General features: G+C 36.0%; 1 protein-coding gene across 1 annotated transcript in view; it reads right to left on the bottom strand.

The window, feature by feature from the left end:
- Positions 1–239: 239 nt before the first annotated feature.
- The window catches only part of APPBP2 (amyloid beta precursor protein binding protein 2), a 57,282-nt gene continuing 38,066 nt past the window's right edge, over positions 240–19,455 (bottom strand). The window contains exons 6-13 of the mRNA XM_019636749.1: positions 16,643–16,732; positions 14,889–14,956; positions 14,703–14,808; positions 13,449–13,573; positions 10,620–10,705; positions 8,515–8,705; positions 6,946–7,111; positions 240–4,855 (exon numbers count right to left, since the gene is read on the bottom strand). Of these exons, the coding sequence (XP_019492294.1) occupies positions 4,602–4,855; positions 6,946–7,111; positions 8,515–8,705; positions 10,620–10,705; positions 13,449–13,573; positions 14,703–14,808; positions 14,889–14,956; positions 16,643–16,732 (1,086 nt within the window). The 3' untranslated portion in view covers positions 240–4,601. The remainder of the gene's footprint in view (positions 4,856–6,945; positions 7,112–8,514; positions 8,706–10,619; positions 10,706–13,448; positions 13,574–14,702; positions 14,809–14,888; positions 14,957–16,642; positions 16,733–19,455) is intronic.

Raw genomic sequence — 19,455 nt, 5'->3', positions numbered from 1 at the left:
GTTATTTTTGTAAAATCTCCTGCATTAATGTAGTGTTTTGTCTTTTCCAAAGTACTTTCATGTTACCACTTCCAAATGCTGTTACCATGTACCTTCTCTGCCACACATCTTACTTTTCTTGAACAAGAGCACTTCTGTTCTAGTTCCAAGAGTTTCTCACATTTTTCTCTAATCAAGTTTGCAATGTTTAAATAATCCCAAGTCCCAACCCAAAGTGATCAAACTAAATTGGAAACAAATGCAGGAACACTATATTTATTAGGTCAATAATTCATTTTTAGCAATACAAGTACAGAATAATATATCACAATGCTGGTTACAAACATACTTAGTATGGTTTAATGATTACAAATAATGGTGGGCACTACAAGTTTATGATAAGGATATGAAAGGTCATTCTGACACAATGAACTGTCTTAAAAAAATCCATCAATGACCTTAGATATTTCTATAGAAATTACTGTGGCACAATTAATGGGGATTTTCATGTAAAGAGTTGTCAGTGATTTGCTTTTGTTTCATTAAGACCTTTTAGAGTCTATTAAACTAAAATCCCCTGTTGCTTAATAAAGTATAAAAATAGTATACTGACCTGGTAATATTTATTAAAATGTAGCATTCATTCACATCATAAAAGTAAAACTAAATTGAAAAGTTTTAGTTACCATGGCAACATATCTTCCCATAAAAGGAATATACAGAAATGAGAAATGTTACACAAATTGTACCTGCAACAGTTATTTAGTGATTCAACACTTAACTTGTGCACCACAAACCAAGTTTTCTAGATATCTATATATAGCATATATTTTTAATCTTAAATTTTACTTTTGAAAAAAATGTACACTTCAACAAACTCACTAAGGCCACTCATGCTACTGATACCTAGGATTGCAATTAAAGAAGGTTATTATTTAATAAATCCTAATGCACACTCCTTCAGATCACCAACAGGGTAAAACCAGTTTTCTGCCTAAAACATTCCTGAGATTTGTGGACAATACAACTACTAGTGTTCAAGCTGGAGATTAATCCAAATGTCAGGTTAAAAAAATTTCCTAGCAAGATCTGAGGTCCTCCGAAGTCAAGAGGTGAAATATGTTAATTTTCAAAGCAAAAATAAAACTCTTAAAAAAGTTTGCACTTATTATAAATAAGTATTTGTCCAGTTGTAACTTTGCCATCCAAAAAAAAAAAAAAAAGAGTTTGGAAGCAGCAAGGCTACAAATTCTGGGGGTGGGTGGGGGTGGGGGTGATCAAATGGTAGTTAACTATACCTGCTATTTAGCAAACCATTCATTCAAAAGTATGGCCAAAAGCTTCAATCATGTTTTAGGCATGTGTTTACTGTTCAGCATTCTGTTTGCAATATAAGGAGCAGCCAAGTGGTAACTCATTATTTATAAGATTATAGCCTCTGCCCTTAATTTTCACATTACGAACTCTTCCAAAAAGCCTAGGGACAAAGGTCTTTGTCAAATCTTTTATTTTCACAAATGAAAGCATATTGGGGTACTACAGGAGGTACTACAAAGCAATAGTGAGTTCATTCTTAAGCAAAGGCAGAGCTTTGATGTTAATAAGGGTCCCATTGCTTGGAGCAAAGTCAGCTTTGGGCACCCATAAAAATTATGGCCAAAAAGACCAATTGGCTTCAATAAACTGAATGCACGCGTGGCTGACCACCTGTGTGGCACATGAGTGTTACAGAGCGCCCTGATGCACCCAACTTGAGTAGCACCAAACTTTAGGGAAAACACTGGGAAAGAGAAAAGAAATGTAAAGTCAGGGAGGTTGAGACCAAAGGCCCCTTATTTAACATTACTGTGATGAACTTTCAGAAAAATCTTTACGTTGCTCTAGGCTTCCTTACACACAATCCCACCACATGAGAAGTTTGTGCAAGCTATTGGCTAGTGTGAGGTAAATTTTACTTTTCTTCCTTTGACTTTTTTTTTTTAAACCCCAGAGATCACGGTGACATTTACCTCTTCAACTTATCCTAAACATCCCTACTAAAAGGATAAATCCCACATTTTAAATTATTAGGGTATTTTTTTTCATCAGAACCAGAAATAATAGCATATTAGGCTACATCACTAACAGAAACTGGCAATCTCTTTTCTCCACCTAGAGTATTTGCATTAAATCAAAGTGTATGGATTTACAGAAGCTACACTAAAGCAATGGTAATAAGGGAGAAACTACCAATAATGATTTTTTTTTTTTTTTTTTAAGAAAAACTGGCTGCCACTTAACATTGTCACCCTGCGATCCCAGGCTTCTGAATATCATGCTGCTTTATCACTGAGTGCGAGCTGAGCTAAGTTCAAACGGAATTTAGAGTGGATGAGGCCTTAAGTCATTTGCTCGATTTTATCCTAGGAAATGCTATGTGCATACAACCAAAAAATGTAATTAAAAAAAAAAAAACTTCATGTGGAAACATAAGTTTCAAAATATTTATTGAAAAACAATTTACCATGACATTCCTATACCACAAACATACCACAGGACTCTAAATAACCAACAAAAGTATACAAAGCCTATCCTGAAAATATCTTTGGAGGTATTAAATATATAGGCCCATGAGGATAGAGCTGAGTAACTTAAAAATGTTAGTTCTTGGTCACACAGACTATTTGGTAATTAACAGAGAGGTGCCTCTTGGCATTAGATTGCAATTAACTGGGGGGAGGGGGGAGGAGGTATGCCAATGTACTGTTTTCAAAATTGAAAAGAAAATAATTGAATTTAAGGAATAAACTCAGGTTTTGAAATCACAGTTATAATCTTAGGATCTGGGCTTGCTTCATCTCTTTAGGTACCTCCCCCAGTCAGTTCCCTCCTGGGGACTTAAAAACACTGGCTCACAACTAACAACAACTTCTAATAACAGTTTTAAATAAGGTTATATTTGGGAAGTTCAAAAAAGTGTTTAAAATCAAATTTGTCTTAACTCTCCAATTAAATTTTCCGTATCCAATGTGGCTGAGTTAAGGTTTTTTCTTCCCCCTCACACCCCAATGTGCATGTTAAAAGAAAACCAAAATTCAACACATTCACTCGCCCATAGACTACTCCAAGCGTAAGCGTAAGCCGGGAGTAACCATCTCTAACAGCCAAGTTATGAAACCCCTGAAAATAGGGGGAGAAAACCCTGATTCTTAACTATAGAGGCACCGAATAGGCCACTATAATAAGAATTGAGGTAACAGCAAAAGACCTTTTTGTTTCTTGGACTGCTACATGTCACACTTCTCAAATTTGAATATTACCTCAACATTAAATAACCTGGCTGGCTTAAAATAAAAATCAAAACCCAATAAACAGAAGACACATTAGTGAAACAGATGTATTATTAGGGGATCTTTCCATATGACTCTTGAATTTCAAGTACAATGACTTAGTTGTATTATTATTTACCATAAAATTGAAAGATTTCTAAGACGACTTGTTTATTTGGGGGCATTCATTTTTCCATTAATCCCCACAAACCATATAGTAACCTAAAATTCCCATCTGGAAAAGAGCTCTTTAATGACTCTTAGCTAATATATTTGTTAACTGCACTGATTATTAGAGTAACTTTTAAAATGAGGGAATGGCTGTAGCAGATACGCATATTTATAGACTTGCTTATGGCATTGCCATCTGTGTACCTTGACTAAAGATATGCCACTGAAATTGCCAAATTCCCTAGTTTGGTGTCTATTATATGAATACAATTTTTGCATTATCACTTTTCATTATACATCTAAATGAAATCACTCTACTGATACAGGTATATGCAGGGGCTAAAATAAAAATCTAAAGCCTCTGGTCCAAATAACCCTTCAGCCCTTTCTATATTAGGCTGGTCCTTTTTAGATTCTCCTGGTCCTGCTAGCAAATGCTATCAGAGCATCTTACATTGTTGTACCAAAAGAAAAAACAAAAACAAAAACCAAAGAGTTAAAATTGCTGGTCTATCAGCTTTTCTATTACTTACAGATCAACACTGGTCCAATACAGATGAATCTGTCAGCCCTTCCCTTGTAATAGAGCTCTGGAGTGGTGGTACCCACTTCTCTGGGTCAGGGAGCCAAACCTAAGTCAGGATGTCCGTCTTCTATTAGTACTTGTGTTAACTTTTCTATACTGCATATAAAGATTTTCCCCATAAAATTTCTCTACAGTACAGTATTGAATACCTCCACAAGGAAGAATTATATGTTAAAAAGTTGTTAAAATCATCCTTACATAATAAGAATGCAACTCTTTTAAACTCTTAAATAGTTTTATTTTGGGGTTCTTTTTTTCTTTCAGGCTTTCTGCAAAATGAATTATTTTTTAAAAAGAAAAAAAAAATTCCTGTTGTTTGTTCTACTAAGTTGAAAATATGGGCCAGACTACTTATACATGCGGTACATGCTGAATATAACTGAATATAGGCTTATTCCTACGGACACTCTGCAAGATAGGGATCACCCAAATAGGGTCAATGGACTGGACCAGTGTTTCAATGCAAATTCCAGCCCCAAAAACAACATGGTTTTGATTTCACAGTATGAATTCCCTGGAATCTGGGAAAAGGTAAATTAGTTAACTGAGGCCATCCCTCAGCAGCTCGGTCCCTCAACATTCTGAGAAATCAGGAAGGACTGCACCACTTCTTCAGTGGACTGGGGGCTGGTGTTGACGTCTTCCAGAGCATCGGTCACTGAATACTGTCGATCTCGCAACCGGTTCCAGTTAGACAGAACATTGTGATATTCAAACACTTTCTCATAATTTCCAATGGAGTTGTAAAGTTTAATGAGACCTCGGTAATCATATTCTAGTCCACTGTAGCCTTCACCAAAAAGTTTCTTCCCTGAAAGTAAAACGAAAACAAAACAAAACAAAAAGAGAGCAAGCTCAATAATGCAATAACAAGCAGTTTCTATAAGACAAAGACAACACAAGTTCAATTCTTTAAAAAGGTTGGCTGGCTTGGTTTCATTCCCTTCAAAGAACAGATTCAATTCTTCTATCAGTGGTCCCCAAACCAGTCCTATCCATAAGTTATCTCTAAGATTAAAAAAAAAAATTCTCTTGCCTAAAGCAGTTGGCTTCACTAGAATAAAATAACGTTTCATAGTTTGAAGGACTGATTTGGGGAGATCTAAAAGTAAAGAAAAACAGCAGCACCTCTAACAATAGAAAAATCAAATGAAAATAGAATGATTCAATCAACCATGGTACATCTATTCAATGGCACGGTATGCATCTGTATGCAGAGGAAGAAGCTCTCAGCTCTCTACGGATGGACATGGGATGACTTACAGGGCATATTGTTAATTTTAAAAAAGCAAAGTACAAAAGAGTACCTAGAGTATGCTGCCTTTTGTTCAAGAAAGGTAAAATATTTATGTTTCTGAACATTTGTGCAAAAAGACACACAAAAAGGACAAATGAAAAACTAATGAGATTGGTTACCCACAGTGGGTAGATGAGATGTGGGTAGAAGAATCTAGGGGAAATCATACATCTGTGAGCACACCTTTCTATAGTTCTGACTTTTAGAACATTAGTATTTCACATAACAAAAAAAAATTAACAAAGATGAGAGAAATGTTAGACAGACATAAACAAATGAACCTAATTATCTTTCAAATGAATAAGTACACTGACAAGGTGGGAATGGGGAGAAGAGAGGCATAACCCAAGTAAATTTTGAACATAGTATTCTAAATATACACCTTCAGTCTAGACAAAGAAAACTGTCAAACAAAGACTATACTATAGTAAGACTAAGTAGTAGGTTTGTTCTTCAAAGTACTATGGGTTAACAATTCTAAACTACTTTATGTGTATTTTAGGATCAGGCAAGTCAATATATAAATTATGGGTAATGGGGAATCCACATATACACGGATACATGCCTTAAGAGTATGACAGAGGTAGCACAGCAGAGGGGAAAGGATAGTGTTTTGAAAAAATTGTTCTGGGTCAACTGTATATCCATATGGGGCGGGGGAAGGAAATTTGATCGCTACTTCACACCATCAACAAAAATCAATTTCAGGATTACAGATCTAAATGTAAATAGTAAATCAAAGTTTCCAGAAGATAATCTTCTAAAAAAAAAATCTTCATGACTTTGGGGTAGGAAGATATTTCTTAAACAGAATACAAAAAGTGCTACCCATAAAATAAAAGATCAATATATTCAATTACATTAAAATTACAAACTTCTGTTCTTTGAAAGGCACCGATTAAGAAACAAGTGGTAAAATGAGAGTTATCGGCAACATATATAACCAACAACGGGCTTGTTATATCCATATTGTATAAAGAACTCCTATAAACCAATAAGAAAACAACAGACAATTCAATATAAAAATGGGGAAGAATTTTAACAGGCACAATATTAGATGATGCCCACAGTATCTTATTTTGTAAGATATAAACCTGAACTGGAAACAATCCAAATGTTCTGAATATCTATTAACAGTAGAATGGATAAATAATGATATACCAATCCAATGATATATTAAAAAGCACTGGAAACTGACAAGCAACAGAGATCTGGAACAACACAGATGTACTTCACAATTCATATTCAACTAAAGAAACCAGACATAAAAAATATACACTGTATGATTCCATTTTTATCAATTTCAAAAACAAGTAAACCTATCTATGATGTTAAAGTCAGGAGAAGGGATGAGGTAGTAATTACACAAATTGTTGAAACTTTTACCTATACTTGACATTGTGTCATAATTGTTCATACTGATTTCAACATCAATAAATCATGTTTAGGAAAATGTTCCAGATGATTTTTTGGTAGTTTCTAGAAATCCTTAGCAGCTCTAAACTCATTTAAGTCTTAATAATAACATTTCCCTTATACAATACATAAGACGTTGACATGTTGATCTCTAATTAAGTGGCCAAAAAAATTTTTAAATAACATACCAATTGCTATAGATCGCAAATAAAGTTTCTCAGCATTTTCATATTGATTCATGTCATAATTATATAAAGAAGCCAGATGTCCCACTGAAAGGGCCACTTCATAATCTTCTTGACCGAGAAGTTGCTCTTTAATCTGAATTGCTTTGATGTGCATTTCTTCAGCTTCCTGAAAAATAATTAAGCTATATGAACCATTAGGTTGTATCTTTCTTATGTCAACAATTCATACCCAATGAGCAAGGTTCTTCTAAATGCCAAAGACATCTCACGACAGCATAAGGTAATCAGATCAGAGGACAGACACACTATGTTATTCCAAAAGTTGCCTATGAGAAGCATTATTGGTTTTGAGAAGCTATGCACATAACCTGATAATAGTAATAGTGTTCTAAACAAAAATGTTAAGAGAAAACTTGCCCTGGGAATAAAAAATTTTTCAAAGAAATTAAAACATTCCAAAATGAAAATTATCTCTTTCAGTTAACATGCTTAAAATTTAACTGAACCTTGTGAAGAAACTCTATGCTATATAGTATGTTAATTTACATAGCAGTACACTTTATTTATTGGAGTTTTGGCAATTTTTATTCCAACAAACTAAACTCAGGTTAGTCGAGGGATGTGTGTAGATTTTCAGGTAAAAATTAACGTCTTAGGCAGCCACTCTCATCCTTTCCTTATTGCGTTTCTAAAAGTGACGACATTAAGAATTTATAATCCAAAATTCTAAAAAGGAACTAAATTCTGTCCATTTTTATTGCTACAATTAACAGTACTTACAGTATTTCCTGCATACCTACTATGTGCTGGGCATTCTGCTAAGTGCTGTACTTAACTAGCTAAGAGCTGTTTTAAGTCTAACTATAACAAGCACTTTAACCTTTATGGTTTGATATATTTCTTATTTTTCCATAGTATGGATTTTAAAATTTTATTTCTTTTTTTACTATGTTGTTTTTTAAAAGCTTTTTATTGGGGAATTGGGGAAGGGGAACAGCGCTGGCGAATTGGGGGAAGGGGAAAAGACAAGTTGCTGTGCTTTTGTTCTTCAGTCTAGTTGTGGAGGACGTCACTTCACTGGCCCATGTTGGTATTATCATTGCGCTCTTCCCGGCTGAGGCAGATCGGTCGCCAGCCACCGGAGGGCCGCTCACAGCAGCTGCCGGCCGCTCACGCTGGCTGCCGGCCACTCACGGTAGCTTATGGCAGCCCACTGCAGCAGAGGCTACAGCCTACACCGTCACCGGCAACTCACCGCAGCCCAGGTCGAGCTGTTGTTCACCATCTTAGCTGTAGAGGGCAGCATCACTGGCCCTCATACGTGGGATCCGAACCGGAGCCTGCTGCTCAGAGCTGGCGTCCCAAGCCAGCTCTTAACCAACGTGCCATTCAGCCGGCACTTGACTATGTCATTTTATACTAGCTATTTTCTCATTTTTTGTGTGGAATAAGGTAGGAGTATAATAAGTGTATACTTTATTATTCAAGATTACTGAAGGTACATTATTTAAGATTGTACTTTATTACCTAAGATTACTTAGAGAAAAATACAATAAAACATGCTTCTACCTTAAATTTTCTCATTGACTGATAAAGTCTTCCAAGGTTTCCATAGTGTTTTGCAGTCTGTACATTAAATTCTCCAAAAGCTTTTTTAGCTAGTTGGAGTGAAGACAGGTGCAAATCATGAGCTTCTTGAAGCAGCCTCTGTTCAGTTTCTTTATTATGACAGTCAATAGCAATCTCCTCTAAAATAAGTGCTGAATAAGAAAGTGATGAAATTAGTGACTTCCAAACCATATCAAAGCTAACCAGAGCATATCATTTAAAATTAAATTCTGTAAATGTTTTTGTACATACGTATTTATGTGTGGTTATGGTTTAAAACTGGTAAAGATGAAAAGCATTTCACTTTAATGAAAAAATACAACTTGGGGGTCATTCAGTTTTGCATAGTATAATAAATTTCAAATTTAAGAAAAACAATGATATACATCAAATTATTTGGTAGAATTAATTTGTTTTACTAGACTGTTATACTTTGCTGATGTGAATTTGTTTTTTAAAGCAAATGGGAAAAGGAAGAGGCAACATTTTTAAAATTATGAAACTGTGTCAAGGAGTACCTAAGCACTACTGAAAATTTTGAAACCGCAGTTTTATAAAATATAACCTTTAACCCAATATAACTAAAAGAACCAGTTTCCTCCTACTCACTTGACTGACCAAATCAGGCAAGAAGACAGTTCAATTTCAAAGTCACATGCAAGGCTTTCAAATTCCATCTAAAGTCTTAATAATACATAGTCTTTTACCAAGTATTTCTAGGAAAAGTGTCCATGTGCAGAAAAGAGATTTAGTTTACTGTAGCATTTTTAAAGAACAAAAGGTTAACAACGATATAAAGATCCAATAATAGAGATAAGGTTAAAAATATTAGAGAAAAGGATATATATCTACATGTGCTGAAATGGAAAAATGTTTATAATATATCACTGTTGAAATTTTTTTTTTTAGCTGAGCCATCCTGCCACCTGTTGGCAGCTGTTGGCAGCTCAGCTCGAGCCAGGAATCAAACCAACCACCCTGTTGCTCAGAGCTTACACTCTTGAGCGAGTTCTTAAACAACTGAGCCACTCGGCCAGCCCTTGTTCATAATATATCAAGTGAAAAAAGCAGATTATAAAAAAAAAAATAAAAAGTATTCATTCATTTCATTACTGGAAGAGTCTTTAAAAAACCCACCAAAATGTTGATTTTGGATTGGTGGAATTTCAGGTGACTTAATTTTTCTCTTTTCTATCTAACTTTTAATTTCTTCAATTAATCATGTATTACTTGTGTACTTTAAAAATGCAAACTGAGGGGGTGGCCGGTTAGCTCAGTTGGTTAGAGCATGGTGCTGATAACACCAAGGTTGCCGGTTCCATCTCCACATGGGCCACTGTGAGCTGTGCCCTCCTTAAAAGAGTCAATTATGCCATTGTAGCATGAAAACAATGTGTAACCATAAGAAAACCCAGTTCTAAAATTAAGGTAAAATTTATCCAACATGCATGGATAATATTACCATATGGCTCACGATCCAATTATGTTAGCAAAATAAATGCCTTAAATGAAGAGTCCTGGTAGTGATTAGAAGAAAAGTTAAAATAAGAAAAGAAGAAAGTGATATTTGGTAAGAGCCTTACAACATTAAGGGTAACATCATGTGAAGCTGAGTTTCAGAATCCTGCACTATAAAGCTGAAGGTACGTGAAAACCCCAGCTTCAGTTTGCTATCCATGTTACTGTGCAATAATCATTTGTGTTAGTTTTCCATCCTCCCCTCAAAAGAAATGAATAAATGCATGTAAAGGGAGGCAGGGAAGGATGATAGACATTCTGGCTTATTAACAATGTTATATGAGAGAAGCAAACAACCTTTTATTTTGAACCACTGGAAATTCTTAAATAGAGTTGCATGCAAATATTTTAAATCAGTGCATCAGCTATCGTAATAATACATACAGTCTAATCCTAAGCACTGTCCCTGAGGAAATAAACAAATACCCCTATTTTATACCATATATCACCAATTAAAAAATCAGAGACTAAACATTACAAACGACAGCTTAAAAAATCTAAAAAAATATATATATATATATTATATGAGACTAGATTACAAAGGGTACCTTTCACCCTCTTTGAAGAAGCCAAAAGAAGATGATCTTCAGGTAGGATGTGGGTAATGATGCCAATAGCTCTTTCAGCATGAAATCTGTAATACAGATAGATATATTCCAGCATTTCTTTTTTTTTTCCCCCCAACTTTCCCTCCCAGGCTTCCTTACTTCCCTCCCTCCCTCCAATACTACTGAGTCATGAAAATTAACCTTCAGCCCAATATTTGGACAAAAATGTGCATTGCAGATAGATATATTCTGGTATTTCTATTTAGTTACAAATGATTTAAGCATTAAAAAAAATCACAATTTATAATATAATATTGATAGAAGTTCTAAAACCATTTTGTTTGTTTAAACTTCCATCTGTTGTGGATGGATACCCATCTCCCTCAGAATAAACTGGGAAGTTGTTACTAAAGCCTACAAGGCTCAACACAATCTTTTACTGGGCTACCTACCTCTCTGACCTCATCTCCTGCCACTCAGAAACAGTCCAGTCTTTCCCCTCCAGTCACAGGCCTACAGTTTTCTGAACATGCAAATCATGTTCTTACCTAGGACTCTTGCACTTGCTTTACTGTTTCTTGGAATGCTCTTCCCTGGCATATCCATATGGCTCACTCACTGAAAAGCCTTTCCAGACTAGTCAATCCAAAAGTCCCTAAATAGTCTACCATCACTCTTTAAATTACACTCTTTAAATTACTTAGCTTACTTTATTCTTTTTTACAGCTTGCATCCTCATCACCTGACATGTTTGGTTATTTATTTATAACCCACCTTGCCAAACAGAAGGTAAGCTATTTGTCTATTTTATCTGCCAGCTCCTCTCAAACAACTGTGAGCTCTCTATCCCCATCTTCCAAGTAATCATTAATTTTTCTCAGATGTCTTCTAATTCACTAATTGTCTCTAGTTGTGTCTCATCTGTTGTTTAACTTGTCTACTGAGTTTTAATGTCAATTACTGTTTTCCAAATCTAGTCATCAGATTTTATTTTTATAACAGCTCCCATTAAGATATACATCATAGTACACAATTCAGCTATTCACAGTGTACAATTCAATGGTTTTAAGTATATTCCAAATTGTGTTACCATCACCACAATCAATTTCAGAATATTTTAATCACCTCAAAAATAAACCCTGTGCCCAGTTAGCAGTCACTCTACATTTTCCTCCAACCCCCCAGCCCTAGGCAACCACCTTTACTTTCTGTGTCTATGGATTTGCCTATTGTGGACATTTCATATAAATGGAATCATACAATATGTGGTCCTTTGTGACTGGCTTCTTTCACTTAGCACAGTGTTTTCAAGGTCCATCCATGTTGTAGCATGTATCAGATGTTTTATTTTTAAATCTGCCTTTTTTTTCTTTATTTTCCCTCCAAAATATTACTGATTCCTTCTTTTATATCAGGGTCAGCAAATTTTTTCTGTAAAGGGCCAAATAGTAAATATTTTAGATTCTGTGGGCCACACACTCTGTCCTAATTACTTAACTCTGCTGTTGTAGCGTGAAAGCAGCCAGACAATACATAAGTGAATGAGTAGTGCTATGTTCCAATAAAATTTTATTGGGCCTATAAGCCACTGGTTGCCAACCCATTTTATATCTTTAATCATTTAAGAATACTTACTTTATAGTATCAACCAAAAAGTTCTGTTAAACGACATTCTTAGGGTACTATGTTCATTATATCTGCTGACTTTCACATATACAGGAAATGTTTCCTTATTTATTTTTAGTTTTTTTAAATGATGAGTTAATCTTCAGTAGTGCTAGATCTATGGAAAGTCTGTATGGCTTGGGTTGAGGGTTAATTACTTCCGAGAGTTTTACATTTTTCTCCCAAAAGGCATCCCAAGAGAACTAGCAGTCTCAAAACCCTTTTCAGTGTTTTTCTCAATTTGGGGGTTCCTGTATACATGATGCCCAAACAGAGTGGTACATGTCTGCAGTTACAAATTTCCCTATGAGGAATTTATGATACGTTTCCTTGTCATCACTCTTGCCAGTAGGCAATTTTTTTTTCCCCTAGTCTACCCTTTCCCTGAGGGTGCAGCCTTGATTTTAGCTTCACGTGAGGTTTTCAGTTCTAACTCACGGCTTTCTGTGGGCTAAATGTTTCGTCTCTTAAACATAGGAATGTTGTTCAACCAAGGTTACAGAAACTTCTAAGCTTTCCTACCATCTCAGGACAGTTATACCAAAGTCTGGATTTTAATCCATTATTTACTCTTCTGGATTTTATTCCATTATTGGCCCTTGGGGATTTCTTCTCTTTTATAAACTCAGTTATACATTTAAAAAGTTGACCATTTTATTCAGTATTTCTGTGTGTTTTGAGAAAGAAGTTTTTAGGTTTTTAGGTTAAGTCTGCCATTTAGTCAAACGCTACCAAATTACTCAAAGAAAAATTACTGAAGGAAATATTCAAAAGTCATATTCCATAAGAAGATATACAAGTTTAAATATTAAACCACATACAATCTAAATGAATGTCTTATAAATTGGAATGATTTTAAATGACTTCAAGAACATTTTTTTGGTGACGGAAGGCGATTTGACTTTCGGTGGTGAGCACACATGCAATATACAGATGATGTATTATAAAACTGTACACTTGAAACCTATATAATTTTATTAACCAATGTCACCCCAATAAATTTCATAAAATGAAAAAGTGTAAAAAAACAAAACATTTTAGGCATCATGTTAAAGCTCCAAGAAGACAAATTTAATCCATAAAGTACATTAAATATTACTATTAGGAAAACAAAACAATAGCAACAGCATTTAATCCCTCACTGAAAAGGAATGTGGAACTTACAGCGCATTGTCAAATTTCCCAGAGCTATATTGGTGAACGTAAGAAGAATAAGCCAAGTCTTCATGAGCAGTTGCTACATGGATATTTTTGCCACCAAATACTGATTGCCGAATGTCAAGGGCTGCCTGAAAATCATGAAAATAACTGATAATACTGTAAATCCTTAGTAACCACTACCTAGTTAAATTAAGCATCCTAGTAATTTAAATATATACTCTACATACTCAATCCCATCAGTTTTGAAGAAAAGTTCTGCTGTATTTAAATCACAGTAGAACATAAAAGTCACCTACAAGGTTTGATTTTCTGAAGACTGAGTCTGACTTAAAAGGTTTAATAATAAAAATAATTTATAATTCTTGGGTAGTACATCAGTGTTTTCCTCTATGTCCTTGTCCTTCAGAAGTGAACTATAAAATCAAGGACACCTTGTCTAGAGTGATGGCATAACATATCATTTACCTGAGAATGGCTAAGATAAGGCCTAAAATAATTGTTATTGACCCTCCTTGCTATTATAAAGGCAGCTATACTGACTCGTGCTCAGTCAACAACAAAGACAAGCCATCATCATCTGGACAAATAAGAAATGGAAAAGTGGGTTGGCCGAGTGGCTCAGTTGGTTAAGAGCTAGCTCGGGACGCCAGAGAGCCCCGGTTCGGATCCCACATATGAGGGCCAGTGACACTGCCCTCTACAGCTAAGATGCTGAACAACAGCTCAACCTGGAGCTGGGTCGATGGCGTAGGCTGCAGTGGGTTGCCATGGGCTACTGTGTGTAGCCAGCAGCCAGCGTGAGCGGCCAGCAGCCGCAGTGAGCGGCCGTCCAGAAGCCGGCGACTGATCTGCCTCACCCGGGAAGAGCGCAATGATGGTGCCAACTTGGGCCAGTGAAGCAACGTCCTCCACAACTAGACTGAAGAACAAAACAACAGCAACTTGTCTGTTCCCCTTCCCCCAATTCCCCAGCGCTATTCCCATCCCCCAATTCCCCAATAAAAATCTTTAAAAAAAAAAAAGGAAAGTACTCTTAATTATGAGCCCACAGCCCAAGAACTCTTTTCTTGAATGACTCTCTTTAATTCCTAAAGTATTAACTTTTAAGCTTTCTACGTATTATTTAGTAAAATAACAGTGTGCCAATATGCAAGGAGGGCTCAGAAAGTTATTTTTAGAATGGTTTATACACTGAAACAACACAGGTCAGAAAGTCAATTAAGGATGAAAGGAAAAAAAGTGTAATTATTAACATACCTGATAAATTGCAACAGACTGACAGATATTATCTACATTGAGTAAGTAGAACCCATAATCTAGAAGTGTATCAGAATATTTTGGGTGTTTGGATCCAAAATGATCCCTATAAAAAGATACAAAACTATTAGGATATAAAGTAGAGACAAAAAATTTGAAATGGTATTTTTAATAACAATCACCTACCGTGCCAAATATACTGCATGTTTAATTAACTGCTCTGCCTTCTTAAATTCACGTTTTACAACACAAGCCTAAAGATAAAATGAAAAATTGTTAAATAACTTAAACAGTTTGTGTCCTAAAATAAGTATAGTTTACATATTCAAACTATAATGGTCAAAAAGAAAAAAAGCCATCTTCAAATATAAGTTATATTTGTAATTTCTTTCCTTTCAAGTACTTGAAAAATCTATTATAAATAGATCTATATATATTCCAGGAAATTATAAAGCTTAAAATTTTGACAGCCATGCCCAATACAAACCTGTTATAACAACACCATACTTATTACAATATTATTGACTATGTTCTCTATGCTATACTTTATATCCCTCTGATGATTTTGTACCTGCCAATTTGTACTTCTTAATCCCTTCACCTTTTTCACCCAGCCCCTCCCACAACTCCCTCCATTCATCTAGTAATTTTTAAATGCATACAATTTTGAGTGTTCTTAAAATATTGTGATTCATGACAATGGCCAGTAGTTTCTGGACTCTAAATATCATCTGCATATAAAAATATAAATCTTGTATGTTTTAAATTAAGTAAAACATATTAATACCCCTCTTCCTCTTCTAGCTCTGATAACCTGAATATTTATGCTATTTATTTGCTCCAAAATGACTTATTTAAATAAATTTCACAGAAATCTTAGACTCTTCTATAATTTTAAAAACTTTCTTCTAATTGAAACTTTCATAAGTAAAACCAACCAAAATGGAATATTCAAAACTGAAAAATCTGGGCCAGCCGAGTGGCGCGATGGTTAAGAACTGGCTTTGGACACCAGAGGGCCCCGGTTTGGATCCCACATATGAGGGCCAGTAACACTGCCCTCCACAGCTGAGATGCTGAATAGCAGCTCGACCTGGAGCTGGGCTGCCGTGAGTCGCCAGTGACAGCGTAGGCTGCAGCCCCTGTGGCAGTGGGTTGCCATGGGCTACCGTGTGTAGCCAGCAGCCGCAGTGAGCGGCCGTCCAGAAGACGGCGACTGATCTGCCTCACCCGGGAAGAGCACAATGATGGTGCCAACTTGGGCCAGTGAAGCAACGTCCTCAACTAGACTGAAGAACAAAAGGACAGCAACTTGTCTGTTCCCCTTCCCCCAATTCCCCAGCGCTGTTCCCGTCCCCCCAATTCCCCAATAAAAATCTTTAAAAAAAAAAAAAAAAACTGAAAAATCTCTGGGTAGAAAAAGTACATTTGAAATGTACATCAATGCTTTGAGAGCTTCAATGCACAAAAGCAGCAATTTTTAAACACTACTAAAAGGCCTCAAAAAGTTAACGCATTTATTTACAAAATAAGAAAAAAACTGAAGGATAAAAATCATGTAAGTATTTACCCACCAGGTCAAGTACAGAAAGCTGCCATACTGTGAGACTGCAATACTATGACCAAAAGATTGAATACTAGGCTATCATTTAGGAGAAAAGTAACCAAAGCCCATACAACTGTGACATAGGAATTCAGGCAGTTGTAAAGGTTTAAGAAAAACAAAAAAATTCAAGGCAGAAGAGCACCAAAATAGTATTTTAATCTGTACTTCAGGGAGTTGAATTATCAAAATGAATTTTTTCACAGGTTTTCTGGGAATAGGAAAATTCGCTAAAGTCTATATGTGAGACAGCTTTGTTAAATAATAGGTTAATTAAAACAAATTTAAAGCTTGCTAAATCCTATAATTCATTTAATAATTTTAATATGATACTCACCTTAGAAGCTTGTCTTAAAACATCCACCACAACTTTGACTGGTAAGCCTGCTGTGATTTCTTTCATTGCCTCAATGCACCATTTATATGCCTAAAAAAATACACACACACACACACACACACACACACACACAAACACACACACACACACACACATACACACACACAAACAGAGGGCAATAACTGTGATAAATCAAATTGATAGGATTTAATAAAATAATTGTGAATTTTTTCCTGCAAGTTTTCAAGTAGTTGAGCTAGAACACACACAAAATATTTACACTTAAAATTTCCTTTCCAAGGCTAAATTTTCTTGAGAATATAAGTTTGTTTCATTTTTCTTTGGATATGTAACACATATTCAGGAAATCAAAGGCATGTCCTTTCTTGCCCAGAAGACTTTGCATATACTATTCCCTCCTTCCTCCAACTCCTTAACCCATCTAACTTGTCTGTCCAGTTTCAGTCTCAGACTGAGTTTCCAGTACTTTCCTTCCCTTACTATAAAGCTTATTATTTTATATCTTAATTGCCAGTTTAGTTGAGTGCCTTTGTACCAGCTGTTGTTCTAAGCACTTTATGTATATTAACACATTTAACTGACACAACAGCCCTATGAGATATGTATTGTACTACTATTATGGAAAACTGAGATGCAGAGAGGTTAAGTGCCAGGCAAGGCAGTATGTTGGCATTTAGGTATGTATCTAGTGGGGAACAAACATAAAGTGATCCTCTCTTAGTGCTTAGTGGGAGAAAGAAAAAAAAGCAAAATAAATCACTTTGGATAGTAAGAACTGCTTCAAAGAAACAAAACAATATTATGAAGGGATCAGAAGGAATGGGGGAGGATAAATTAGAAAATAAACATTTGTTTTCCTCTGCAAGCTTTCTTCTCTTACATTGCACTTAAAAGAAATAGTTACTCAGAAGCAATTTTGATGCAAAAATAAACTACACGTGATTTAGACCAAAAGCCCTGATTAGTTTATAAGATGCTGAATTGGCTGATTTTGCTCCAGAGTAATGGGGTAAAATGTTTAGAACTGTACTAGGCTGTAGCAATGCTTTAAAATATTTACTGCCCCATCAATGGTGAAGGGTATACTTCCCTTTCACAATAAAGATGAGAGTGGTCATGTGATTCCCTTTGGCCAATTAAAATATTAATTAAAATAGAAGCGGAAATGAAATGTGCCATTTCTGGGAGAAAGCTCTACAAGCCAGCAGTGCTTCCCCATGATGTTGTTGCCTCTGCTCCAAGGCGGGTAAGGTTCTAGAGAGAAACTGCCCCACCACATGGGGCTCTGACTAAAGTGTAGACATAATGTTAAGTAAAGCCACAGAGATCTCCAAGACAAGATGGAGCATAAGCAAGAAATAAACTTTCATTGTTCCAACCCACTGCTATTTTGAGGTTGATATTACCTCAGCAGAGCTTCGCCTACCTTAACTAATATCAGAATATGGTGATAATTCAAACTATATCCTCAAGATTTGTGTAGTTTTCTATAGCTATGAATGACCAATTTATTTATATTTAAATGAATAAAGTACTGAAATTATTCAAGAAACATCGATAGACTTAAACATTCCTCATGAAGGCACTGCATAAACTCCCAATCCAAATGTAGAAAGAAAATAACTGTCAATTAAATAGTAACTGCCTAATAAAGAAAGTAGAAACTGGTAAATAAAAGGCACTTTGTTCCATTAAATACATAGATGGGCCTGGAGCTGAATATGGGAGTAAAGAATGGCAAGATATGAATCACTCTATGTGACAAAAAGAAGAGTGTCGAGTTCTAGAGGGCAGTATGAAAAATAGGGATGAAAAGAAACGATGAAAGGGCCAGCTGAGTGTCTCAGTTGGTGAAGAGCGCGAGCTCTGAGCAACAGGGTCACCAGTTTGATTCCCACATGAGCCAGTGAGCTGTGCCCGAATGAGCTGCCGCTGAGCTGGTGAGAACACGTGTTCTTAGCAGCAAGGTTGCCGGTTCGACACCCGTATGGGATGGTGGGCTGTGACCCCCGCTCCTCCCACTCCTTCACCCCACTGCAACTAGATTGAAAGCAGCAATTGGACTTGGAGCTGAGCTTGCGCCCTCCACGACTAAGATTAAAGGACAACTTGACTTGGAGCTGATGAGTCCTAAAAAAACACAATGTTCCCTTCCCCAATTCCCCAACACTGTTCCCCTGCCCAATTCCCCAATTAAAAATAAAAAAAAGAAACAATGAAAGAGGAATGAGAGATGACTAACATGAGCTCCTATGTACAGATAGAAAAAGATGGTGGGGCACCTGGAGAACTCTTAAGATTGGCACTTTTAATATGCAATCTGCTGTTGTTTGCCTCATTCACATTTCCAGTAAAGTTGGCTATCCATAGAAAAGCCTCCTGTGAATGGGATTCTTTGATTTTGGTGTATGAAAATCATAGAAAGGGGCCAAGTTCTACATTTGGGGTGATAAGCTATGGAACAAGGGGCAGCAAAACAATCCATAAACAGAACTAATTCAGCAGATACAGGAATTCAGCAACAAAAATAACCAGAAGTACATACATAAAGCACCCGAGAAATTGCAGACATGCTAATAAGGATTTTAGATTTTTACACATGGGTTTGATGCCTTCTTATATAGATATTAAAAGCAGGATGAGGGTCGGCCGCGTGGCACACTGGTTAAGAGCTGGCTCAGGATGCCAGAGGGCCCTGGTTCGGATCCCCCATATGAGGGCCAGTAACACTGCCCTCTACAGCTAACATGCTGAACAATAGCTCAACCTGGAGCTGGGCTGCCGTGAGTCGC

The sequence above is a fragment of the Hipposideros armiger genome, unplaced genomic scaffold, assembly GCF_001890085.2.
Source record: "Hipposideros armiger isolate ML-2016 unplaced genomic scaffold, ASM189008v1 scaffold_29, whole genome shotgun sequence".
In the NCBI taxonomy this organism is placed as follows: domain Eukaryota; kingdom Metazoa; phylum Chordata; class Mammalia; order Chiroptera; family Hipposideridae; genus Hipposideros; species Hipposideros armiger.
This window is presented reverse-complemented; position numbering and strand designations above follow the sequence as displayed.